Genomic DNA, 27137 nt, shown 5'->3' on the forward strand with positions numbered 1-27137 from the left:
GCAGCTCAGGACAACAGATTACAGATGAGATGGTTCACAGCGAGCAGAAGTGCTGATGGCAGAAAATATTTATACAGCAAGGCAGAACAAGGTGGCTCGTCTCATTCATTGGAAACTGTAAGCATTACAACATCAATGTACTGGAAAAACATTGGCATCATGATCCTAAGAGAATTGTGGAAAATGAAGAGCTTATGATCACCTGGGACATCCCCATCTTAATAGATAAAAAGCTGGATGCAAGAAAACTAAAAATAATGGTTAAAGAGACAAACACCAGAATGGCATTGATTATAGAGGTGTCAGTATTGCGCAATTACTCTGTGAATTGTGTTGAGAGAGCAAGAAATGCAATGTGAGAATAGGAATATGTGGCAGAAAGATACAGAAATATTTCCCATACTTTTGAGTGTCACAGGCTTGATCAAAAAGAAGTTCCAGACACACCTGCAGAGGGTGCCTTATACGTGTTACATGTTACATAATCCAGAGGGAAGCTGTCCTTGGCACAGTGCAGGTTTTACAGTGAGCATTAGAAGTAAATTTTCTGAGACTGAGATCATACTCCATATACTCTGGCTTAGGAGTGAGGTTTATTCTGGTCATGGTATGCGCAAAACCCATTTGGAGAAATTGTCCCCGAGAGGAAGGACAAGGATATGTCAGATATGGGATACGTAAACGCAAGATCAGTAGTAACCAAAACAGAGACCATAACAGACTGGATCACTGAAGTTAACCTTGACTTCCTATTCATAACCGAAACCTGGGTCCACAACCCTCAAGACCCTATAATCTTAGAATTATGCCCACCAGGATACAAAATTACACACTGGACAAGAAACGGAAAAAGAGGAGGAGGAATAGCCATAATATACAAATCCGAGTTCAACATCACAAACATAGCTGAATCCATACTGCCAGAACTTGAAATCGCTCCCATAAGAATCAGTCACCCAAAATTGCGGGAACACCTTAACGCAGTTATACTTTACAGACCACCAGGCAACTGGCGAGACTGCCAAACACACTTCATGGACTTTATCTCGAACATCTGTATCTCTTCCTCCGACCTCATCATACTAGGATATATTAACCTACACCTGGAAGAACTCACTACAACAAGTACCCAAGACTGTAAATAGTTCCTACAACTATGGGATCTACAAGGATCAAATACGCAACCAACACACAAAAAAGGACACACATTAGACATCATAACATACAAATTTGACCACGACGCAAACTTTACACTAACAAACACTAAATGGTCACCTATACTGTGGTCAGACCATTACAAAGCACATATCACCCTCCAATGTAGAATGAAAGACTTACCTGACAAACAAATACGAAAAACTTACACCACGAGAGGAAAAATAGACCCGGTTAAATTCTGGCAACAGATCTACATCGACGGATGGACAATAAAGACAGACACAATCCAATTCCTATCAGAATGGGATAATAGATGTAAATTAATACTAGACAGCATTGCCCCAAGCCAAACCAGAACCTCACACAGAAAGAACTCAATACCATGATTCAACAAAGAACTGAAAAAACTCAAAACACAAGTCAGGAAACTAGAACGCGCGTGGAATAAAAAGAAAGATGATCCCACTCTTAACGCCTGGAAGCAACTCCGAAGGAAATATAAATACTCCATAAGACAAACCAAAAGACAGTACTACAAAGCTGAAATTGGACCAAATTATAAAGACACACACAAACTCTTCCAAATCGTGAATAAATTATTAGATACCACTCCAGTCACCAACAATAGCAAAGACATACCAGGAGCTGACGACTTGGCGAAGTACTTCAAGGAGAAAATTATACAACTACAACTCAAAATACCTGTCAGCCCCGTCGAATACACCACACTCCTAGACTGCCTAGACCCAGACCTTGGAGCCTACCCAGCAGACAGGATCTGGACTGAATTCACAATACTACCGGAAGACCTTATCACCGGCTGAGAGTAAGAGAAGGAGTAAAAGAGAGCGGAGGAGAGTAGGAGAGGTGTGGCCACGAAGGTGTCGAAGGCGAGAGGTATTTAGGTGGACTGGGGAAGGCAAAATGGACGGAAGAAAGAGGCGGAGATTAAAAGCCAAGAGGGAGGAAGAGGGTAGGAGAGAAGGTGAGGTGATGAAGTCAATGGATGGGAAGTGAGTTCCTGTAGCGGAGCGAGGTAGGGGGTGAGGGAAAAGATTAGGAAGGGACAGAGCTAGGAAGAGAATGAGAATAGGGGCCATAAATGATTAAGGTACTTTAGCAACTGGAAAAAGATTAGATACAAAGAGAAAAATGCCCGGCGCACGGCACCTAGAGCGGAGGCCCTGAGTGGATCGGAGTGGACCTGGGTGTCACCCCAGAGAAGGCTGTAAGGATATGCAGATGAGCTGCAAGTCCTCCACAGCACCTGAAAGGCAGCCGGTGGTAGAGCTGGGCACCTCTCAGCTGAGGAAAGGCTTACCAGGGGTTAGGCCGAAGCCAGCATTCCTCCCCCTGAGGGTTGCCTGATCGCAATTTCTGGGCAGATGCATTTCAGCTGAAACTTAATGCAGAAAAAACCCAATGCCTAGTACTCACCTCACAATACAATAAGAACAAATTTACCACCATCAACACACCTAAACTAAATCTACCAATCTCGGACACCCTAAAAATTCTTGGAGTTATCATTGATCGACACCTAACACTTGAGAACCATGCGAAAAACATAACTAAAAAGATGTTCCATTCAATGTGGAAACTAAAAAGAATTAAACCATTTTTTCCAAGGACTGTCTTCCGCAATTTGGTACAATCATTAGTACTCAGTCATCTGGACTATTGTAACTCACTCTACGCTGGCTGCAAAAAGCAAATACTTAAAAAAACTCCAAACAGCCCAGAACACAGCAGCCAGACTTATATTCAGCAAACCAAAATACGAAAGCGTGAAACCCCTACGAGAAAAACTACACTGGCTCCCACTTAAAGAACGCATCACGTTCAAACTTTGCACCCTAGTCCATAAAATCATCCATGGTGACGCCTCAGCCTACATGTCAGACCTAATAGAACTACCACCCAGGAATGCAAAAAAATCTTCTCGCACACCCCTCAATTTGCATCCTCCCAAGTGTAAAGGTCTGAAATACAATTCAATGCACGCATCTACCTTTTCCTATATGAGCACGCAATTCTGGAACGCGTTGCCACGTGACCTGAAAACGGTTTATGAATTGACCGATTTCCGTAAATTATTGACAACGTATCTCTTCGACAAGATATAACGGTCAACACATGTAACTGTACTATCCTTAATATATCCAGAAATGTCATTTAATGCCTTTTGCTTTAACACTTTTATGTATCTTACCACCATGTAACCCATACATAACCCTCTGTAAAACCAAATGTATATTCTCTTCTGTTTCCAGTATCCGAATTGTAAGCCACATTGAGCCTGCAAAGAGGTGGGATAATGTGGGATACAAATGCAATAAATAAAAAATAAAATATAAGGTATAAATCAGGCACAAGAAACAGATCTTATCTCAAAGGAAAGAATGCTCTAGAAAAGGAGGTCACAGTATGAGGATTCAGTGGGATGGACTGATGAGCAATAATAGAAACTATTTCTTTGCTAAAAGGGTAGTGGATGCCTGAAACAATACAGAAACGGTAATGAGATTTAAGAAAGTCTGGAAGAAGGACGGAAAGAAAATCTCTGGTTACAAGAAAGTGAAGAGAAATTCTGCATTACACATGGAATGAAATTGGGCATCCTGGCTGAGCGTAATGGTTGCTACCCTAGTCTGTTTGGGAACCAATAGAAAAGCAGGTGAGAAGGAGCAAGGACAGATGGGACATTGGAGGACGAGGAGACATGGACAGAATAAAAGTGGACTAGACTGGTAGGAGGAATAGAAGGTGATGAGGGGAAAAGTGAACGGGAAAGCTGAGTTGGATTGGAGAGGAAGCAAGGGGAAGGTTAGGAGGAAGCAGCCAAGTTGGACATTGGGAAAGGAAGGCAGCTGTAGTGGTGCTAAAGAGATGCAGAAACTGTGTAAACAATGTTAATACCATTTGGGGGGGGGGGGGGGGGGGAGGACGAATAACGTTTTTTCAGACTTCTGTGCCAAAATTACACAAATCTGGTGATATTTTTTTAACCTTTAGGTAATGGAAGATCTGTCCTTGGGGCTACAGAAGGAATCAGCAGTGAAGGTCTTGGTTTTGTCTCCTGGTTGCTGGACCGTCTCCCACCTCTGCTACATGGATGACCCTAGCAGATATTTCCCAGGCTCCCTCAGCAGCTACCTTGCAAAGTTTGCTGACTTTTACACTGAAAGTAAGTATGGTAGTGGATGTTGAGGACTGAGGGCTTCAGTGGCATGAAGGTCATTTTAGGAAACAGCTGCTTTTCATGGCATTAAAAGGCAGAGAAGGGGTAGCAGACAAATGGCATATGTTACAGAAGAGGCCCTTAAAGTGGGGAAAGTCTCCAAGATTAGATGGGTTTACAGGACTTTTGTTTATAAAAAGTTTAGTCCTTGCTGGTCCTGTTATTTAATTCTTTTGAACAGGGGGAGAAATTGCCCTATTATATGAGACTGGCTGGGATCACCATCTTCCCTAAACCGGGCAAGGATGCCTCCCAATGTGGCAGCTACTGACCAATATCTCTTTTGTGCATTGATACTAAAATCCTGGTCAGAGTGTTGGTGGATCACCTGATGAAAGTGATGTCTGTGTTGATACATCCAGATTAGTTAGTTAGACAGACAGGGGATGTGGTAAGGAGGGTCCTTAACATTATTTGGAGGGTACAAAAGGGAAATGGGACTTGATATACTGCCTTTCTGAGGTTTTTGCAACTACATTCAAAGCGGTTTACATATATTCAGGTACTTATTTTGTACCAGGGGCAATGGAGGGTTAAGTGACTTTCCCAGAGTCACAAGGAGCTGCAGTGGGAATCGAACTCAGTTCCCCAGGATCAAAGTCCACTGCACTAACCACTAGGCTACTCCTCCACTCCACAAAAGGAGAAGGTGTGCCTTATGGCGGTTGCAGTGGATGCCTAGAAGGCATTTGATCGGGCGTATTGGCCCTTTATGCTCCAAGTTTTGGAGAAAGTAGTGGTTGGTCCCCGCTTCATTGCTTGGATAAAAACATTGTATAATATCCTGTGTTATGGTGAATGGCAGGTGTTCACCTCCGTTTGAATTAGGCAGGAGTGCCCCTTATCCCCACTATTGTTTGCGTTAGTGGTGGAACCTTAGCACAGATTATTCGGGAGTGTCCCCAGATCATTGGATTGGAGATTAAGGGCTACTATCATGAGATCTCTTTGTTTGCTGATGACATTCTAGTTGCAGCTCATGCTACGAGGGAGGCTGTAAAGTCCCTGCAACAGTTAATGGGGGAATATGGGAAGATGTCCGGAAATAAGGCAAACTTATCAAAAAATAGAAATCTTAAATATTTCAGTGTCCAGTGGAGGAGGAGGTATCATGTTTTCAACAGGACTTCCCATTTTGTTGGGTGGGCTCCTCTATCAAGTATTTGTGAGTGAACTTGGGGAGAGATTATAAGATATTGTATAAATGGAATTATGAACTGCTGGTAGCTCAGCTTACCAAATACTTGGATAGATGGGCTAAACTATTCTTATACTAGATTGGGCGAATGGAGGTGGTTAAAATGATGGTCTTGCCTAAGGTTTTGGTTTTTTTTTTTCACTTCTTCCAGGCTGTACTTATTGATATACCACCGGGAGCCTTTGGGATTTGGCATTGTAAAATCTTTAGATTTATTTGTGGGGTGGAAGAAGCCGAGGGTGGGAAGGAAGGTGTTATTTTTACCTAAATGACAGAGTGGGATGGGGGTACCCAATTTTGAAAAGTATTATTGGGCTGCCCAATTGAAGGCACTGGTTGAGGTCTTGGGAAAGCAGTAGCTCCAGCTGGAAGTGGGGGGAGGCATGGAGGGTGAGCAGAGGATTCCCTTTGAACATGTACTATGGGTGACTTTTAAGGGCAGAGTTTTGGCACTTGGATAATCCATTCACTAGGACCACCATGTTTGTTTGGAGTAAGTTAAAGACTGAGTGGGGAGGGGGGGAAGAGATGGCTTCATTTTTTCTTCCTTTGAGGTATGCTCAAGGATTCTCATCAGGTTTGGATGCGAAGATCTTTTACTGTTGGGAGCAGCATGGCCTATGCTATTTTGGGCTGTTGGTACATCAAGGACAGGTACTAGGTTTTCCAGTTCTACAAGAACATTACTCACTGTCCTCCAGGGATGTGTTTCCATACTTAGAGGCAAAGAATTTTCTACAACAAGGGGACTTAGTGGGACAGATTGGAGGGAGTTGAATGGTTTTGAACAGGTAATGTTTATAGCCATTCCTAAGGGAACAATCTCTATAATCTATAAGCTCCTTGTTCATCATGGTTTTCAGCGACCTAAATTATTATTTATTGCATTTGTATCCCACATTATCCCACCTCTTTGCAGGCTCAATGTGGCTTACAATATATAGTGGAAAGTGGAAATGTAACAGAAGTATATAGGGTAATGGAAAGTATGATGAAGATATGATATAAATATATGTTTGAGTGGGAGAAGGATATAAATAGGGCTGCCGGGGATGAGAGGAATGAGAGGAAATCTGTCAACGCATTCATGAGATATCGTATGGTGGAAAGTGCTTTGAAAATGTTGTTTCGATGTTATTAAACACCTGATAAACTAGGCCCTTGGGCGGGGGGGGGGGGGGGGGGGGTGCTCAGAAGGGGAAATGTGTTGGAGAGACTGCTTGGACATGGGGATATATATGCATATGTGGTGGACCTGTCCCCAGATATCTAGGTTTTGGGCATCAGTTTTTAATTATGCTGAAACAATGCTAGCTGAAACAATAGTCCCTACTATGGAGATGGCTCTGTTGAACGCCAGAGTTCTGGCCTTGATGACGTTAAGGATCAGCTTTTACTTCTGACCTTTGCAGCTGCCAGACCGGAGGTGGCGGCAGGGTGGGGGTCAGGGGTATACATAGTAACATAGTAGATGACGGCAGAAAAAGACCTGCACGGTCCATCCAGTCTGGCCAACAAAATAACTCATGTGTGCTACTTTTTGTGTATACCCTACTTTGATTTGTACCTGTGTTCTTTGGGGCACAGACCGTATAAGTCTGCCCAGCACTATCCCCGCCTCCCAACCACCAGCCCCTCCTCCCACCACCGGTTCTGGCACAGACCGTATAAGTCTGCCCAGCACTATCCCTGTCTCCCACCACCGGCTCTGGCACAGACCGTATAAGTCTGCCCAGCACTATCCCCGCCTCCCAACCACCAGCCCCGCCTCCCAACCGCCGGCTCTGGCACAGACCGTATAAGTCTGCCCAGCACTATCCCCGCCTCCCACTTTACAGCCAGTTAAATACAAACTAGCTTACCTGTGAGACTGTTATAGATTAACTGCGTTATCTCAAAGTAAGATGGACGCCTACCAGAGGTTGTGGTCACGTTTTCTGGATTCGCAGTGAAGGGTGGGGAAAGGCTTCTGGTTGGAGAGGGGTACACAGATGACCTCTATGTAATGTTTGTTGGGGCCTTCATAGAAATCTTTTTTTTAAAACTTTTTTATTGAAACGATGAAAAGAAATTACCTCGCCAACCTACCCAGCTATGAAAGTCTGCTTTCTATACTTACCTGACTCAAACTTTTCCATTTCCTCTCCCTTACTTAATCTTTGTACATCACTAATTGTATCTGATATCCTGGAATGACAATGCCATAACAGGACTCTGTAAGCCACATTGAGCCTGCAAATAGGTGGGAAAATGTGGGATACAAATGCAATAAATAAATAAACACAAACAATGGAATGCCATATAGCTTAATACAGCTAGCAAAAGAAAAAACTTCAATAGATCATTAGCTAATAAAAACCCCTGCGAAACTTACTTCCCCCCTCCCTCCCTCCCCCGTATCATGGTGGTGCTGACTTTTGAGTTTGCAACTGTTCATATATCTGCCAAATTTTGTTAAAGGTCTCCATATTACCTCTCCTCAACGCTGTCAATTTTGACATTTGGTAAAGATAGTCCACTTTTTGAAGTATCACCTGCATATCCGGAAGAGTCTGTTGTTTCCAAGCTCTGGCAAGCGCTATTTTCGCTGCTGTCAAGTATTGAGTTGCCAGTCTATGACGAGAAGGTACAATTGTTGTAGACTTAAAGTGAAGAAGACAATGTTCTACCTTACATGGGAATGGCTGCTGAAGAACTTGACTTATCTGAGACGTCACTGCCTTCCAGTAGTCTTGTACCTTTGGACAATCCCACCAAATATGCATGAACGTGCTTCTAGCCCCACATGCACGCCAGCAATCAGCCGATGTCCCAGAGAATATACGCTATAGCCTGTCTGGTGTATAGTACCACCAATAAAATATTTTAAACCCATTCTCTATCATTGATTGTGCCAAGGATGGCTTGAGCAAGTATCTATACCCTCTCAACCAAGTTGCCCGTGCAAACGAGCACTGTAGGGCTTCCTCCCACCTGTTAATATAGAATGTTTGAGGATCTGTTCGTTGTAGCAGGGCTAGGTAAAGGCGATACACACTGCCCCCACCTCCCTCACTCTTCACCGCTATTTCTACTGTTGTTTTCACCAGATCCAGTTCCTCCCATGCCCGGGAGAGAATATAGTTATGCACACAACAATAATACACCTGATCTCTAGCAGGCAACCCGTATTCCTCCTGAAGATCTTCAAAACTGACCATCCTACCATTGTCCCATAATTGACCCAGTGAGTACAACCCTGCTTGTGCCCACTGCCGATATACCTTCTCTGTTTCACCCAGTGGGAAGCCCGGGGCCCTGCAGATGATGGTCTGCAAAAAGTACTTTCGCTCAGGAAACCATTGCCTCCTAATTTGATACCAGGTTGATAATAGGTGACTGACCCCCATCGGGACCCTTCACACAATGGCCAACAGATCCCTCCCCAGGAGCCATAGTATATCTCCCAATGAACGCGTACCCAACCAGGCTATCTCCCAATGCAGCCATTTTTTGCTAACAGTTGGGCTCCAGTCTGCCAATATCCTCAATTGGGCCGCCTGATAATAAAGAAAAATATTTGGGACTCCCATGCCCCCCCTAGCATGAGGTTGGAACATTATAGCTCGGCACACTCGTGGTGGGCGTTTCCTCCAGATATAGGCAAATAGCTTTCAATTAAGCTGTGCAAAAAAACTAATTATCCATCAATCTTCCCTTTTTATCTCAGCTGCAGTTCGGCTATAATCATGTTCTCGTCTTCCTCATTACAAATTCTCTACCTGTCCACCTTAATACACTTCATCCTTACTGCTACTGAACCAATGTATAATCGCATTCCGCTCATCTCTGGAAATAGAAGAATTTCATCTCATATGCAACCTCGCTCATCGACCCCTTCTGACCAGCCGTATTCTCCAGTCTCATCCAAGCCCTGCCTCCACAAGCAATATCATCATATAGTCATTTTGCTTGCAAGGACAGAAACAGTGCAATTTCATTCATTCCGAGTTGGCTATATCAATGCAAGATCCGTTGTGAACAAACCTGAACTGATTTCTGACTGGATCACTACTGAGAAACTTGACATGCTGTTCATTACAGAAACCTGGATTAGAACACCCAAAGACCCCATCGTGCTGGATCTCTGCCCAAAAGGTTATAAGATCATCCACTGGGACAGGAAAGACAGAAGAGGAGATGGTTTAGCACTTATATACCGCTCCTACCTCACGGTAGATTCAAGTGCGGAGCTCATATCTGCTTCATTGGAAATCGCAGCAGTCAACGTTCATCACTTTTCTCTTCATGGTCATCTAGTCTGTGTATTGTTCTACCGACCACCAGTTAATTGGTCTAGAAGCCAATCCGATCTACTGGACTTCATTTCACACATCTGTTTGGCTAACCCGAACATAATCCTATTGGGTGATCTTAACCTCAAATTGGATCACTCTAATTCACCAGATACCATTCATTTCTTAGACTTTCTTCGTCTTTGGGACCTAACCTGCCCTAATATTGGCCCATCTCATTATAAAGGGCATACTTTGGATCTTCTCTCCTTTAAATTTTTAGATGATACCAATTTTCTCCTGCATGAGATTGGATGGCTTGAAACTTCCTGGTCGGACCATTACAAACTACGTTTCACCTTACGTTGGCAAACCTCAGGTCTCCCCCAGCCTCACAAGACTCACATGTATTATTCCAGAGGTAACATTAACCCCCGTCTATTCTGGACATCTTTTTTATAATTGTGATGGGGAGTTGCAAACAAACTCACCACACTACTTCACTGAATGGGAAGACAAATGCAAGGCCGTGCTAAATTCTATTGCGCCAGTACATCTAAAAACTTCCTATATCCGCAGCTCAACGCCATGGTTCTCTGCAGCTCTTAAAACCTTAAAAATAGAGACAAGGAGACTTGAACGAGCCTGGCGTAAACGTCATACAGATCGTGCACTAGAAGCATGGAAAATCTGTCACCGCAAATATACGTATGCCATCAGGCAAGCAAAACGTACATACTTTTCATCTAAGTTACAGTCTGCAGGCCAGGACATAAAAAAGGTATACCAACTTTTAAACTCCTTCCTTGATACCAGAAAGTTAGAAGTCTCTAGTGACGACCATCCTTTCATCTAACACCCAACTAGCCACTTACTTCAAGGAGAAAATCTCAACCTTGCAGTCAACATCTGTTAGTAGTATTTCTGGAGTGGATGACTTCTTAGAATCCTTGACCATATCTACGGATTTCTGCCCGGCTGATCGTACGTGGACCAACTTCAGTCCTCTATTACTCGATAACGTAACCAAGGTTTTACAAAAGTTCACCAACAAGTACTGTAGATTGGATGTTTGTCTGAACCCTCTTTTAAAAGTCGCCCCAGTATGCTTGGTTGAAGATCTGACTTGCTACCTAAACCATATTTTAAGCACTGGAACTTTCCCGCCTGGTCATGGTAATATTCTACTCACTCCGATCCCAAAGAACCTTAAGGTTAAATCTGATGTTATCTCCAATTACCGCCCATTGGCTTCAATACCATTGGTTGTCAAGTTAATGGAAAGCATGGTTAACGCTCAGCTCAACGAATTCCTAACTAACTTTGACATCCTTCACCACTCTCCGTCTGGTTTCCGTGCTCAGTACAGCACAGAGACGGTTCTAGTCACCCTCCTGTCAAATTTCAAACGAGAGCTATCCATCGGATGGAAGGTTCTACTGCTTCAATTTGACATGTCAAGTGCTTTCGATATGGTGAACCATGATATATATACTACTTCATCTACTAGACTCTATCGGCATGGGAGGGACTGTTTTGCACTGGTTCAAGGGCTTCTTGACTACCAGAACATATCAGGTCACAGTGAATTCTGCCACTTCTGCTCCATGGTCTGCCTCCTGTGGGGTACCCCAAAGTTCTCCGCTGTCTCCAACATTATTTAATATCATGTTGATGCCATTAGCCTCAGCTCTGGCAAAATTAGATCTAAACCCATTCATCTATGCCGATGATATTACAATCTACATCCCTTTTCATACCACTGTATCCAAAATCGCTACTCTCATTGAAGCTAGCTTCTCCACCATTGAACATTGGGCTCAGGTGTTCTGATTTAAATAAGGAAAAAACTCAATGTCTCATACTCTTGTCCATCCATAACCAAGTATCTGACATTAACGCTTCCCATTAAAGATTCCTTTCTTCCAATTTCCAACAGTCTGCGGCTCTTAGGAGTGACTCTGGACAGCACCTACAGTTAGACAATCATGTGCATTTGGTCTCCAAAAGAATGTTTAATGCCATGTGGAGGCTCCGGCGCATAAGGTACTTCCTTACCAGAGAGCTGTTCCGTACCCTTGTACATTGGTTGGTCCTGTCCCACCTTGACTACTGCAGTGGGATTTATGCGGGCTGCAAAGTCTTTTTATTAAAAAAGTTCCAGACAGTCCAGAACACTGCAGCGAGACTGATTCTAGGGAAGCAACGATTTGCACATGCTGAGCCTCTGCGTTATAACCTACATTGGCTGCCTGTAAAAGAGCGTATTATTTTTAAAATCTGCTCCTTAACCCACAAAATCATCTATGGTCTTGCCCCGGACTATATGCTCAATCTGATTGATCTTCCATCACGGAATGCCATGCCTGCAGCACGGTCATATCTCCTACTCCACTTTCTTGAACTGCAAGGGTGTCAAATATAAGTTGATTTTCACCTCTTCTTTCCGCTACTGGAGTCCAAAATACTGGAATGCTCTTCCACAGCATCTCAAAACGCAAATGGACCACATCCTCTTCAAGAAGCTGCTAAAAACTTACTTCTTTGCTAAAACGTACTCCTCTAATTACTCAGCTGATTGATATTCTCATTACGACCCCCTCCCTACTTAGTTCTCCATTGTTAGCAACTGCTCCCCCGTTTATTCTTTGACAACTTTACGCTGTTTTCTAAATTGTAAATTTTCCTAATTTTTCTGTAAGCCACATTGTGCCTGCATGTGTGGGAAAGTGTGGGATACAAATGAACCACAAATAAATAAATAAATCTAGACTGTTGCAATGGAATCTATGCGGGATGCAAAGAACAAATCATAAAGAAACTCCAAAACACAGCAGCCAGGCTTATATTTTGCAAAATGAGATTCGACAGCGCCAAACCCCTACGAGAAAAATTGCACTGGCTCCCAGTCAAAGAACGTATCGCGTTCAAAATCTGCACCCTGGTTCACAAAATCATCTATGGCAAAGCCAGACACACAACAAGATCAACACGAACATACCTAAATCTCCACTACCCAAATTGCAAAGGTCTCAAATACAAAACAACCTATGCATCCAGCTTTTCCTATATAAGCACACAACTATGGAACACACTACCGAGCGCCGTGAAAACAATTTATGACCACCTAAACTTCCAGAAATCACTAAAAACTAACCTGTTCAAAAAGGCATACCCTAAAGATACAACCTAAATGCCTGAACCCTGCAACACAACAAAGCCAAACCCATACTGGACATAACTAAACTCTTCCTCCTCCTTACAATCCCCCACTGTGTTTTTCACACATGAACTTTACCCTACTACGACATCACTCTGTATTTCTTCGTACCGGAACTGGCAATCGTCTTAACGGTACTATGTAAGCCACATTGAGCCTGCAAATAGGTGGGAAAATGTGGGATACAAATGTAACAAATAAATAAAATACTTGGTCTGACCCAATAAGGCAGTTCTTATATTCTTACTAACCTGGGAGATGTAATGAAGCAAGGTGATAAACCAAAGTATAACAACTCACTAATATACCCTTTAGAATTTGGGAAAAACAATTCACATATGAAGCTGAAGACTTGTTGCTGGTAATTTGTAGTCTATCATATCAGTATAACACATGAAGATTGGAAGGTGGCCAACAGAGCAGGGACTGTCTTTCTGTGTATGGTGTACAGCGCTGCGTATGCCTTGTAGCGCTATAGAAATGATAAGTAGTAGTAACAGAGCACCAGTCTTTAAAAGTGGCTCCAGAGGGTAATCTACATAACATATGTACCAGGCAAAATGGTAGAAGCTATTTATTAAAAAATAATTATATACCTCTGTTTGGAACAGTTCCAGTTGAGATGGTGTACAAACATGTAGAAAATTATAAAATATCAACTATCAAAATCAATTAAAATATTAGTGGACAGAGCCAACATGGGTTTAGCAAAAGGAAGCTTTGCCTTATCAGTTAGTTTGTTTTTGAACGTGTCAGTCAAAGTAGATGAGGGTGAATAAGTTGATACACTGTGTCTGGATTTTCAGAACGCGAGAAGATATAAAGCAAGCTTTGAGCAGTTCAGCTGTAAAATGATTTTTCATTTGAAAGAAATCATGGGGAAAGTAACCTGCACTGCATGACAGGTATGGCTCCAGCAATCTTCCGGGGTAGACTTTATGGGCCATATTGGTCTTTCTCTGCCATCATGTAATATATTACAAAGTCCTTCATCACATACTCGTAAGGAAATGAAAAATTCTTAGGATAGGAAGCTGTGTGAAGAGGTTTGTACTAGAGCTGTACTGGATAGCATGTTTTAGTATTTGACTAAATACGAGTAATGAAAAATATTATTTGGCCGAATACGAATAATGGGCAAAGAAGCAACGTAAAATCAAAGATAAAATGTTTATTTCAGTAGGATTTAGCACAGTAGAGGCCCGGATTACTCGTATTCAAATTTAAACCACTATTCGCCTCAATACGAATAATGTATTTGGGGCACTATTCGTGGCCAAATCAAATCAAGTACGAATATTTGGTACAGCCCTAGTTTGTACAGGTTCTATGAGAAATGATCAGTGAGATAGACTTGGGAGAGCCATTGCTTTTTCATTATTCAGTATACCTCCCATCACAGAATATCTTGTGATTTTTGTTTTTGTTAAATATTTCTTGATCAAAATGTATCTTTGATAATTTAATTTGCAAAGTAAATAAAAATAAAAAATTAAAATATTGCAAAGACAATATATGCATCCTAGATCGGCCTATACAATCTGGCTGGAGATTTCAGAAGTATATGTAAAGTGTGCGAATGTTGAGGGCGTGTTTGTATATTGTTTGTGGGACTGTCCAAAGATCCATCAATACTGGAGTGAGATATGGGACACTCAGTACTTAGAACTTTAGACCTGTACATATTGGATATCGCAGATGAGTTGGAACTGAAGTCATCCACACATAGGACTTGTTTGTACATAAACTTTTTCTTATGGCTATAAAATGTGTATTGCTGGTTTGGATCCAGCCAGGGCTGCCCACTCCTACTTTATAGAGAAATTATATTCATGAAAAAGGAAAGGGGAAGATGAGATTCAATATACCACCGTTCTGTGGTTGCATTCAAAGTGGTTTACGTATTACATACAGGTAAACTTTGTACCTGGAGCAATGAAGGGTTAAGTGATTTGCCCAGAGTCACAAAGAGCTGCAGTGCGAATTAATCCCAGTTCCCCATGAACTGCTGCAGATAGAGCGACTGACAGCAATGAGGGTGGGAGAGAAGGTGTTAAAATGATTCTTGGCTGTTTAGGAGCCCTTCTTAGGCTTTCTGACTACATGACTCCAAAGCATTCTCATTAACCTGCTAAAGTTTAATATGGGACAGGGTAGGAACTGGGGATGCGGGGGTGGGAGTGAGGGTAAAAGTGGGGGGATAAAATAATTGTGATAATATATGGGAGGATATTTATTTGTACTTGAAAATATTTGAAAAGACTGTAACCTGGGCTCTTAATAAAGATGATTTTTACTTTCACATGAAAGCTTTTTTGAAAAAAATAGGTTTTCAGTCCATTTTTTAATCATGGAAGAGTCATCTCCAGAAGCAGTTCAGCTGGCAAGTCATTCCATAGTGTATGAGCATAACTGCAAAAGTTGTTTGACAAATTGTTTCCAAATGGATAATTCAAAAAGAAGAAATCACTAATAAATTCTGTTGGTAGATCTAAGCACCCGAGAGAGGCATGATGTATTAAATAGTGTGATAAAAATGATTCGATATCGAAATCTAAAAGGAATTTGAAATGCTATAGGCAACCAGTGCTCCTCCTTAAAGAGTGGTATAACATGATCAATTTTCTGGAATGGGTAATGATGTTTCTGATAGTGTTGTGAATCTCCTGCAACCGTCTAATCGCTAATTGTCATAAGCCTTAAAACAAGGCATTACAGTAGTCAAATTGATTCAGCAATAGAGCATGTATCTCAAAGGATGGAGGAATATAGTTTCTAGAGACATGGCTTTTAAGTGGTTGGTTTTGAGACTGGATAATTTATGATTTTTATTGTGGTGATTTTTAAAAAATATATTTTTATTAAGGAAGGAACACTGAAGAATGGTACAAATATGAACAAAAAAAAAACAGAACAGACAGGAGTAATACAACTCCCAAGATTATTGGAAAAGTAATGGAAGCCATGCTGAAGGAAAGGATAGTAAATTTCGTAGAAGCCAATAAGTTGCGAGATCCGAGACAACATGGTTTTACCAGAGGGAAATCGTGCCAAACGAATATCATTGAATTCTTTGATTGGGTAACTGGAGAATTGAATCATCGACGTGCTATAGACGTAATCTACTTAGATTTTTAGTAAAGCTTTTGACACGGTTCCCCACAGGAGGCTCTTAAATAAACTAGATGGGCTGAAGATAGGTCCCGAAGTGGTGAACTGGATTAGGAACTGGTTGACGGACAGACGACAGAGGGTGGTGGTAAATGGAGTTCGCTCGGAGGAGGGAAAGGTGAGTAGTGGAGTGCCTCAGGGATCGGTGCTGGGGCCGATTCTGTTCAATATATTTGTGAGTGACGTTGCCGAAGGGTTAGAAGGTAAGGTTTGCCTATTTGCGGATGATACTAAGATTTGCAACAGAGTGGACACCCGGGAGGGAGTGGAAAGCATGAAAAGGGATCTGAGGAAGCTAGAAGAATGGTCTACGGTTTGGCAATTAAAATTCAATGCGAAGAAATGCAAAGTGATGCACTTAGGGAGTAGAAACCCATGAGAGCCTTATGTGTTAGGTGGGGAGAGTCTGATAGGTACTGAGGGGGAGAGGGTTCTTGGGGTGATAGTATCCGAGGATCTGAAGGCGACGAAACAGTGTGACAAGGCGGTGGCCGTAGCGAGAAGGTTGCTAGGCTGTATAGAGAGAGGTGTGATCAGCAGAAGAAAGGAAGTGTTGATGCCCCTGTACAAGTCGTTGGTGAGGCCCCACCTGGAGTATTGTGTTCAGTTTTGGAGGCCGTACCTCGCGAAGGATGTTAAAAAAATTAAAAAGCTTGAAGTAGAATTGCTGTTTATTCTAACATTGTTAATGAATGGATGGTATTACTGTTACACACTCATGGAAAGCTTGCGGGGCAATGTGCCATTGTATATTGTTGAGCATAGAGTGGTTATTGTATTGATTTTGCAATGTTCAATAAAGACTTCTATAAAATAAAAAAAATGGAAGCAGTGCAAAGAAAAGCTACGAGAATGGTATGGGATTTGCGTTCCAAGACGTATGAGCAGAGACTTGCTGACCTGAACATGTATACCCTGGAGGAAAGGAGGAACAGGGGTGATATGATACAGATGTTCAAATACTTGAAAGGTATTAATCCGCAAAAAAATCTTTTCCGGAGATGGGAAGGCGGTAGAACGAGAGGACATGAAATGAGATTGAAGGGGGGCAGACTCAAAAAAGATGTCAGGAAGTATTTTTTCACGGAGAGGGTGGTGGATGCTTGGAATGCCCTCCCGCAGGAGGTGGTGGAGGTGAAAGCGGTAACGGAATTCAAACGTGCGTGGGATGTGCATAAAGTAATCCTGTGCAGTAGGAATGGATCCTCAGAAGCTTAGCCAAAATTGGGTGACGGAGCAGGTGGGGGAAGAGAGGTTGGTAGTTGGGAGGCGAGGATAGTGGAGGGCAGACTTATACGGTCTGTGCCAGAGCTGGTGATGGGAGGCGGGACTGGTGGTTGAGAGGTGGGAAATACTGCTGGGCAGATTTGTATGGTCTGTGCCCTGAAAAAGGCAGGTACAAATCAAGGTAAGATATACACATATGAGTTTATCTTGTTGGGCAGACTGGATGGACCATGCAGGTCTTTTTCTGCCGTCAGCTACTATGTTACTATGTATAAACAGTATTAATGCATGAATAAATGATAGAATACAGAAAGAAAAACATCCCAATCAAATAAGTACGAAGAAAAACACTATTCAAAACCTATGGAAGAAACCGTCAGTACCCTCCAAGATTTTGGTGAGACAGTTTACCCCACAACCCTACACACCCATGCACACACCTGTCCCTTGATACCACACAGCCACACATCAAACATCCACACTCACACAGAACACACACAGCGCACATCAATCCAGAGATGGAGACCCTTCGTGATTATAAAGGCAACGTAAGAAGAAAGAGGAGAAAACTTGATATTCAAAAGAAAGAATAGTACTGAAGATGAAACGTGGGCACAACACAACAGGCCTTACTACAGAGAGTATGAAAAAGTGTGCCACAAAGATTGAAAATAGTCCCATTCAGGTGTATCATGCAAAGAAGCCTTCTTGAGTTCAGACACTCACTAAATAATTTCTTTAACGTGTTTTTTTATTGAAATTTTTGTTGTTATCCATAGCCATACACAACCATAACTCTTAATACAGCCTTCAAATACAACAGCTTGATATAAATAATTTATTTTTGATGATTTATGCAAGGGTTTTTATAACTTTTTTTTTTTAAGACATTGGAGTCCTTTTACTAAGGTGCGCTAATGGATTTAGTGCTTGCTAAATGATAAGATGCCCATTATATTCCTAATCATTTAGTGCACGCTAAGTCTATTAGAGCACCTTAGTAAAAAAAAAAACCCTTTGTATTTTAATTTGATGTACACATTTATTGTTGTGATCTGCTTTGTACTTCCATTAGGCAGATAAAAGAAATATCATATTTAAGGAAAATTAAATTATAGTGCTTCGAAGAAATGTGGTGTGGGTTACAGTGAATGGGAAGACTGTAGTGGAAAGCTTCTTTTTGGATAAGAAAGGTCAATGGATCTTGGTGATGACAGATAACAAGGGTGTTTAAATGCACTATATTATAACCTTTCACTGGTTTAATGAATAATGGAGATGGTTATGAAATGGTATTTTTTATTCTCTTTGAGTGTTGCAATAAAGGATTTCTAAAAAAAATAAAATAAAATAAATTAATATGGGCTGATTTTTGTAGGTCAGATCATATGTGGACTGGACAACACAAAGCCTCGGAGACTACAATGGACCTGGCTTGGACATGCAGAAATTTTGTATGGAGATGTCTCACTCCATGTCTCCACTTTGCAGATGTTTATCCTACTAAACTTCAACAGCCAGCAGGTGAGAGCTGACGAACAGATGTTGTAAACATGGTCTGTGTCAAGGAAGAGACTGTATACAGGTAAAGACAGATTGGGAAGGAGGCATAGGAAACATGCTCAAATGTTTTGAGTGGAGCTCCAAAATCCCAGGGTCTGTAGACTACCGCAGAACTTAATCATAATACAAATGTATCAAACACTTTATATTGTGATGCTATTTTTTTATTCTCTTTTATTGTCTGGTAGTTTGTGTTTTATTCTTTGTATTTTGTAAACCACTTAGTTTTAATCTTATGAGAGAATTTCTGCATTTTGATCAATAATGTTCATTGTTGAAAGAGTTGACTCACGTGTATGTTGAGCCAAACATTGTCTATACAGCTGTTGCAAGTTGCCTAATGTTCTGCCCCTCTCCCCCGTGGCACACAGTCACCTCTGCCCCTTCCTTCCTCATTGTACTCTCACTCTGCTAACCGTAATGTTTCACTTTCTCTCCCTCCATCTCTTTCCCTCCCCCACCTGCCAGATCCAGCATCTTTCACTGTTCTCCCCCCCCCCCCCCCCTCCGGTTCTGAAATATACCTTGACAGGTGATCGGTAGCCGCAGTGATTGAAACAGGCAGCTTCTGGTTGGATCCAGGGCCTTCCCTTGGTCGCATCCACCTGCATGAAAACAGGAAGTTGCATCAAAGGATACAGAATGCGGCCGAACGAAGTCCCCAAATCCAGCCAGCAGTTGCCTGCTTGAATCTGCACCTGGAGCAAAAGGAGAGGGTGAGAAGCTACTGCAGCTAGTAACATTTTCATTTCCTGGACCTGTGTATGGTCCACATGGATAGGCTTAGCGATCTGGTCCACCATTTGAGTACCCCTCTCTGTTATATGTAATGGAAGTGGCTGCATGAATACATGTAAATACAATAACAAGAGAGACAGAGCTGAAAATGTCATCCCGGCAAATTTATTTTTAAAAAATCTGGCATGAAACTTAAAAAACTAAGACAGACCAAATGTGTGTTTTAGGGTCTCACAAAGCACCAAGACGATTGTTGTTAGAGTCACAGCGATTAGGTTTTAAATCACCACAACATATATCAATTAACATATATTTCTTTACATTTTAAAACAGTTGATGTGTATTATTAATGGACAGTCATGAACATCAGGAGATATCTGAACATAAATTCAACCATTTCTCTGCAGACAAGCAGGGGATATGCAGACACGCTAGTTGGTGATGTCATCTGACGGAGCCAGCGTGCCAGGGCTCTCCCCTCGAAGATTCAGATTTTTTATTTCCAAGCATGCTAAGGAATTCCTGTATCAAAAGAACCTGCCAGCAAGGAGTGAGGTCAATTTACCTCATCCACATTACCAAGCCGGTCACAGTTCTCCCCTTTCCCATCATCAGGGCCTCACTCCAAACACTCACTCACACCAAAGGAAAGATTACTCTGCTAGCTGCACTGAAAGGACCCTCACACATCCATCAATCCCCATTCAGAGTGTAATTCTCCCCCCCCCCCCCCCCCCATGGCTACTCTTGAGGCAGAAAACAACTTTCCTGCTGTCATCATTCTAGCACCAGCAGAGGCATACAACACACCTGTTTACAGAAATTGGGAAAGCTGACAAATTGGGCAAAAGTATAATAACCGGTCATTTCAATTACCCCATTATTAACTGGATAAATGTTGCATCAGGGAGATAAAATTCCTAGATGTAATAAATGACTCCTTCTTGGAGCAAGTGGTCCAGGAACCGACCAAGGGGAGCCATATTAGATCTAGTCCTTGGTGGAGTGCAGGGCATAGTACGAGAGGTAATGATGTTGGGTCTGCTGGGAAACCTAATGACAGAGGAGACCCTTGACAAAATCCTAAGAGACCTTCGACCAACTACCTGCTCCCTCAATCCCTTTCCATCAAAGATAGTGCAGCAGGTAAGTATGGGCCTTATAGAAGGCACTACAAAAATTGTGAACACCTCTCTTTATAATGGACAACTACCAACAACATTAAAAAGGGCAGTGGTTCGCCCTCTGCTGAAGAAAAACAACCTTGACCAGGACAAACTTGAAAGTTAGAGGCCAGTATCCAACATCCCATTTCTAGGGAAACTCATAGAACAAACAGTCTGTGTTCAACTTAATGAATGGCTAGAAAAAAGTAACTGGCTAGATCCATGTCAATCTGGATTCAGACCCGGTTATGGAACAGAAACAGTCCTCGTATCTCTGCTAGATGATCTTCACAGAAACCGAGACAAGGGATTTGCCTCGATGTTAGAACTGCTAGATTTCTCAGCAGCTTTTGACACTGTGGATCATGATATCTTGCTAGCATGACTGACAGAAACAGGTATCAGTGGAACAGTACTTTCCTGGTTCAGATCCTATCTATCAGACAGGCAACAATCCATAATGTTTGGCAACAGTTCATCACCACCATGGACAATGACTTGCGGGGTACCACAAGGATCGATACTGTCACCTATTCTGTTCAATGTCTACCTCAAGCCACTTGCTGAGCTGGTTTGGTCAATAGACACTCAGTTCTACATCTACGCGGATGGTGTGCAGCTACTCATACCCATTGAACCTGACTTACCTAGAGCCTTGAATAAACTGATTAACTGTCTAACATCAATTCAAGAATGGGCTAAACTCAACAAACTTTACCCAAGTAAAACCGAGCTTCTCTGGGTCCCTAACACAAGTGGATACATACCTGACATCAAAATTCCTTTTGGGAAGTATGAACTCCCCCTCAAATCACAAGTCAGGAACCTTGGAATACAAAGTCCTTCATCACATACTCGTAAGGAAATGAAAAATTCTTAGGATAGGAAGCGGTGTGAAGAGGTTTGTACTAGAGCTATACTGGATAGCACGTTTAGTATCTGACCCTGGATTTCAAATCTAGCCTGAAGGTACTGGATTTTCCTCAGTCGCAACCAGGGAGTGGAGAGAGAAAGATCTCTTTACTGAGGCCCTGCGAGCAGTTATATTTTATAACCTGTGAACAGCTATATTTCCTGAACTCCCCAGGTAGTAAACAGATGTTTAGATAGTTGATCCATATTCAGTTATCTGTTATTGTTTGCTGATTTCACCTTTTTCTGTTCATGTTCAAGTTTTGTGACACTAAACCTTCTTTAGTTTATTGACTCTGCTGTCCTGGACTGACTAAGAATTCTGGTTCATGTTTTAGGGTCTGTGGGTGCTTCATGAAATCTGTGGGACCCCTGGAGTGTGGCCCCAGTGTCCTAGAAATCACAGGGGAATAACCTGAGTGGGAGATTAGCCCAGAAGCAAGTGGAACCCAATCGGTGGGAGGAGGGTGCTAGTATAGAGCATGTGCTCAGGTGTAGGCGTGCCTGAGCAGTGTTGTGGACAGACCATTCAGGTGGCTGCAGGGTTAACCCCAGGCAGGTCCTAGTCATTTTGTGACAGTTACTAAAGCACATGCAAACTGTGAAAAATTGCAGGAAAACCTTAAGGAATTGGAAGACTGGGCATCCAAACGGTAGATGAAATTTAATGTGGTCAAATGCAAAGTGAAGCACATTGGGATGAATAACCCGAATCGTAGTTACCTGATGCTAGAGCCCACCTTGGGGGTCAGCACCCAATAAAAAGATGTAAGTGGTGGTGTAGACAATATGCTGAAATCTGTCCAGTGCTGCAGCAGCCAAAAAAGCAAACAGGATACTAGGAATTATTAGGAAAGTGATGCAAAATAAGACCGAGAATACTATAATGCCTCTGTATTGCTACATGGTGCGACCTCACCTTGAGTATTGTGTTCAGTTCTGGTCGCCATATCTCAAAAAAGATATAGCAGAATTAGAAAACTTTCAAAGAAGAGTGACCAAAATGATAAAGGGGATGGAACGCCTCTCTTATGAGGGAAGGCCTAAAGAGGTTAGGGCTCTTCAGCTTGGAAAAGAGATCGCTGAGGGGAGATATGATTGAGGTCTACAAAATCCTGAGTGGTGTAGAACGAGTAGAAGTGAATCGATTTTTTACTCTTTCAAAAAGTACAAAGACTAGACAATGAAGTTAGAGGGAAATACTTTCAAGACAAATAGGAGGAAATATTTTTTTCAGTCAACAAATAGTTAAGCTCTGGAACTCTTTGCCGGAGGATGTAGTAACAGTGATTAACGTGTCTGGGTTTAAAAAAGGTTTGGACAAGTTTCTGGACGAAAAGTCCATAGTCTTTTATTGAGTTATACATGTGGAAGCCACTGCTTGCCCTGGGATTGGTAGCATGGAATGTTTCTACTATTTGGCTTTCTGCCAGGTACTTGTGACCTGGATTGGCCACTGTTGGTAACAGGATACTGGGCTAGATGGACCATTGGTCTGACCCAGTATGGCTATTCTTATGTTCTCCCCTATGCTCTGCTCATCATTGTGCTCTGATAAATCACCCCGATCTGGCATTCTACATGACAATACAGGTAAACGTTGCTCCACTCCGTCACTCCCTGCTCCTGTGAGCCACTTTTCCATCACTGATGAGATTTGACCCTGACCAGCTAAAGTGACCTCTTCCTCCTACCAAACAATGGCCCACCAAACGGATCTCTGCCCAGAAGGCCACCTCTTCCACAGCAGCCCAAAAGTCCAGCCACTCAGTGCACCAGAGCCAAGCTATCAGTACGAGCTCTAATTCCTCCTCCTTGAGACCACAATTGGGGATCCTTTCCTGCCCAACACCAACAAGGCCTCCCTTTCCATAAGAAATGCAGGTATGATTCAATTCACACCTATTCTCGCCTCTCTTTCACCAATGCAGCCAGACCCAGTATTCATTTTTCTGCACCTGCTGCAAAATTTTTGTTTGATTCCTCCAGCTTCATCCTACAGTCCTGTCAGTCCTTTGCACCTTCGCTGATGCAGACAGTTCTCCCTGCCTCCTACCATCATATCATCACCTGTTCATTGAATGCACCCACTCTGGCGGAGGGGAGTGTTTGATCTCCTGCCTAATTCCATTACTCTAATCCCGAGGAACAAGAGCGTCCCATGGATTGGACAGAAGAGGACGCCTCAACATCAAGAACAGCCTGAAGACTACTCCTATTTCTGCTTTCTCCATAAGCTCTCCACCATTCAGAAACTTCCAGTCCATCTTCCAGTCCTGTACCACTACAAAAGAAGTCCTTGTACTCCCTATCCATCAGCTCCTCCTAGAGGTACAACTGAAGATCTGGCAATCGCCTTTGTCCTGAAACCTTGAGCTCAGTTAACAAGGTACATCCTGCATATCTGTCCACAGTATCATGAACAGCCCTCAAGAAAGCCAAATCCTCCAAATCTCAGCTCATCTACCATCCTGGTAAAGATCATAAATAGAGAACCTTTCAAGGCTCCATGCTGTCTCTCAAGGCCATTACGCATCAGCTACAGATATCTGAATTGTAGTTCTGTCCCTCTCCCCAACACTGTCCTGTACTGTTTGTTTATTTTATTGGGATTTATTAATTGCCTTTATAAAGAATTTCACCCAAGGCGGTGTACAGTTTAACATCAAACTTACAATTTTGTTAACAGCATAACAATAGTAAAATGTACAAGTATAAACATAAATACAATGAGAGAGGAAACTTGAAACAGCAAATTGAAACCTAATAAGCTTACCATGAAACAGGATCAAAAATATACACATTTAACAGCACTGAAATTCAAATAACAGAGATATAATATGATGCAATTACTACTACTACTACTACTTAACATTTCTAGAGCGCTACTAGGGTTACGCAGCGCTGTACAATTTAACAAAGAGAGACAGTCCCTGCTCAAAGAGCTTACAATCTAATAGACAAGTGAACGGTCGGTCCGATAGGGGCAGTCAAATTGGGGCAGTCTGGATTCACTGAACGGTAAGGGTTAGGTGCCGAACGCAGCATTGAAGAGGTGGGCTTTAAGCAAAGACTTGAAGACGGGCAGGGAGGGGGCTTGGCGTAAGGGTTCAGGAAGGTTGTTCCAAGCATAGGGTGAGGCGAGGCAGAATGAGCGGAGCCTGGAGTTGGCGGTGGTGGAGAAGGGTACTGAGAGGAGGGATTTATCCTGTGAACGGAGGTTACGGGTGGGAACGTAAGGGGAGATGAGGGTAGAGAGGTAGTGAGGGGCAGCAGACTGAGTGCATTTGTAGGTAAGAAGGAGAAGCTTGAATTGAATGCGGTATCTGATCGGAAGCCAGTGAAGTGACCTGAGGAGAGGGGTGATATGAGTATATCGGTTCTGGCGGAATATGAGACGTGCAGCAGAGTTCTGAACAGACTGAAGGGGGGATAGATGGCTAAGTGGGAGGCCGGTGAGGAGTAAGTTGCAGTAGTCCAGGCGAGAGGTAATGAGAGCGTGGACGAGAGTTCGGGTGGTGTGTTCAGAGAGGAAAGGGCGAATTTTGCTGATGTTAAAGAGGAAGAAGCGACAGGTCTTGGCTATCTGCTGGATATGCGCAGAGAAGGAGAGAGAGGAGTCAAAGATGACTCCGAGGTTGCGGGCAGATGAGACAGGGAGGATGAGGGTGTTATCAACTGAGATAGAAAGTGGAGGAAGAGGAGAAGCGGGTTTTGGTGGAAAGACGATAAGCTCGGTCTTGGACATGTTCAGTTTCAGGTGGCGGTTGGACATCCAGGCAGCAATGTCGGATAAGCAGGCCGATACCTTTGCCTGGGTCTCCGCGGTGATGTCTGGTGTGGAGAGATACAGTTGGGTGTCATCAGCATAGAGATGATACTGGAAACCATGAGATGAGATCAGGGAGCCCAGGGAAGAGGTGTAGATTGAGAAGAGAAGGGGTCCAAGGACCGATCCCTGGGGAACACCAACAGATAAGGGGATGGGGGTGGAGGAAGATCCATGAGAGTGAACTTTGAAGGTGCGGTGGGAGAGATAGGAGGAGAACCAGGAGAGGACAGAGCCCTGGAACCCAAATGAGGACAGTGTGGCAAGAAGTAAGTCATGATTGACAGTGTCAAAAGCGGCGGATAGATCCAGGAGGATGAGGATGGAGTAGTGGCCTCTGGATTTGGCAAGGAACAGGTCATTACAGACTTTAGAAAGTGCTGTTTCTGTCGAGTGAAGAGGGCGAAAACCGGATTGAAGCGGATCAAGGATGGCATGAGAGGAGAGAAAATCAAGGCAGCGGCTGTGGACTGCGCGCTCAAGTGTCTTGGAGAGGAAGGGTAGGAGGGAGATGGGGCGGTAGTTGGAGGGACAGGTAGGGTCTAGTGATGGTTTTTTGAGGAGTGGCGTGACTACAGCATGCTTGAAGGTGTCGGGGACAGTTGCAGTGGAGAGAGAGAGGTTGAGGATATGACAGATGGAGGGGGTGATAGTAGGAGAGATGGTGTTAAGTAAGTTGGTGGGGATGGGATCAGAGGAACAAGTGGTGCATTTTGAGGAGGAAAGAAGGCGGGCGGTTTCCTCCTCGGAGATATCAGGAAAGGAGGAGAAGGAGGTCTGGGTTGGTTGGTTGAGGGAGAGGGTTGAAGGGTGAAGAGGAGGAGGTGGCTTGGTAGTGAACTCAAGGTTGATCTTTTGCACCTTGTCGCGGAAGTAGTCAGCCAGTGATTGAGGAGAGAGTGACGGGGGGTGGGAGCGGAGGGCACTTTGAGGAGGGAGTTAAGGGTGGCGAAGAGACGACGAGGGTTAGAGCTGAGAGAATTAGTCAATTGGGTGTAATAGTCCTGTTTGGCAAGGAATAGTGAGGACTGGAAGGAGGATAGCATGAATTTGTAGTGAAGGAAATCTGAATGGGTGCGAGATTTCCTCCAGAGGCGTTCAGCAGATCGGGCGCAGGAGCGAAGGTAACGGATGCAAGGGGTCAGCCAGGGCTGGGGATTAGTACGCCTTGTGGGACGGGAGGTGGATGGTGCAAGGGTGTCCAGAGCAGAGGAGAGAGTGGCATTGTAAGCGGAGACAGCCTCTTCAACAGACTCAGAGGACATGATGGAGGGGAGGAGGTTAGAAATACTAGATGATAAGGTGGGAGGGTCAATAGTCTGGAGATTCCTGGAAGTAGTGGTTAATGTTGGGCGGGGCTGAGGGGGAGGGTGAAGAAGTGTGAAGGTGATCAGGTGATGATCAGAGACAGGAAGAGCTGAGGTGTGGAAATTGGAGGGT

At 43.2% G+C, this 27137-nt stretch overlaps 1 protein-coding gene across 1 annotated transcript in view; it reads left to right on the plus strand.

Annotated features, from left to right (window-relative positions):
* The window catches only part of CUL9 (cullin 9), a 308998-nt gene that overhangs the window by 133794 nt on the left and 148067 nt on the right, over positions 1-27137 (plus strand). The window contains exons 26-27 of the mRNA XM_030195702.1: positions 4174-4345; positions 18868-19013. Of these exons, the coding sequence (XP_030051562.1) occupies positions 4174-4345; positions 18868-19013 (318 nt within the window). The remainder of the gene's footprint in view (positions 1-4173; positions 4346-18867; positions 19014-27137) is intronic.

This window comes from Microcaecilia unicolor, chromosome 3 (genome assembly GCF_901765095.1).
Source record: "Microcaecilia unicolor chromosome 3, aMicUni1.1, whole genome shotgun sequence".
Lineage (NCBI taxonomy): Eukaryota > Metazoa > Chordata > Amphibia > Gymnophiona > Siphonopidae > Microcaecilia > Microcaecilia unicolor.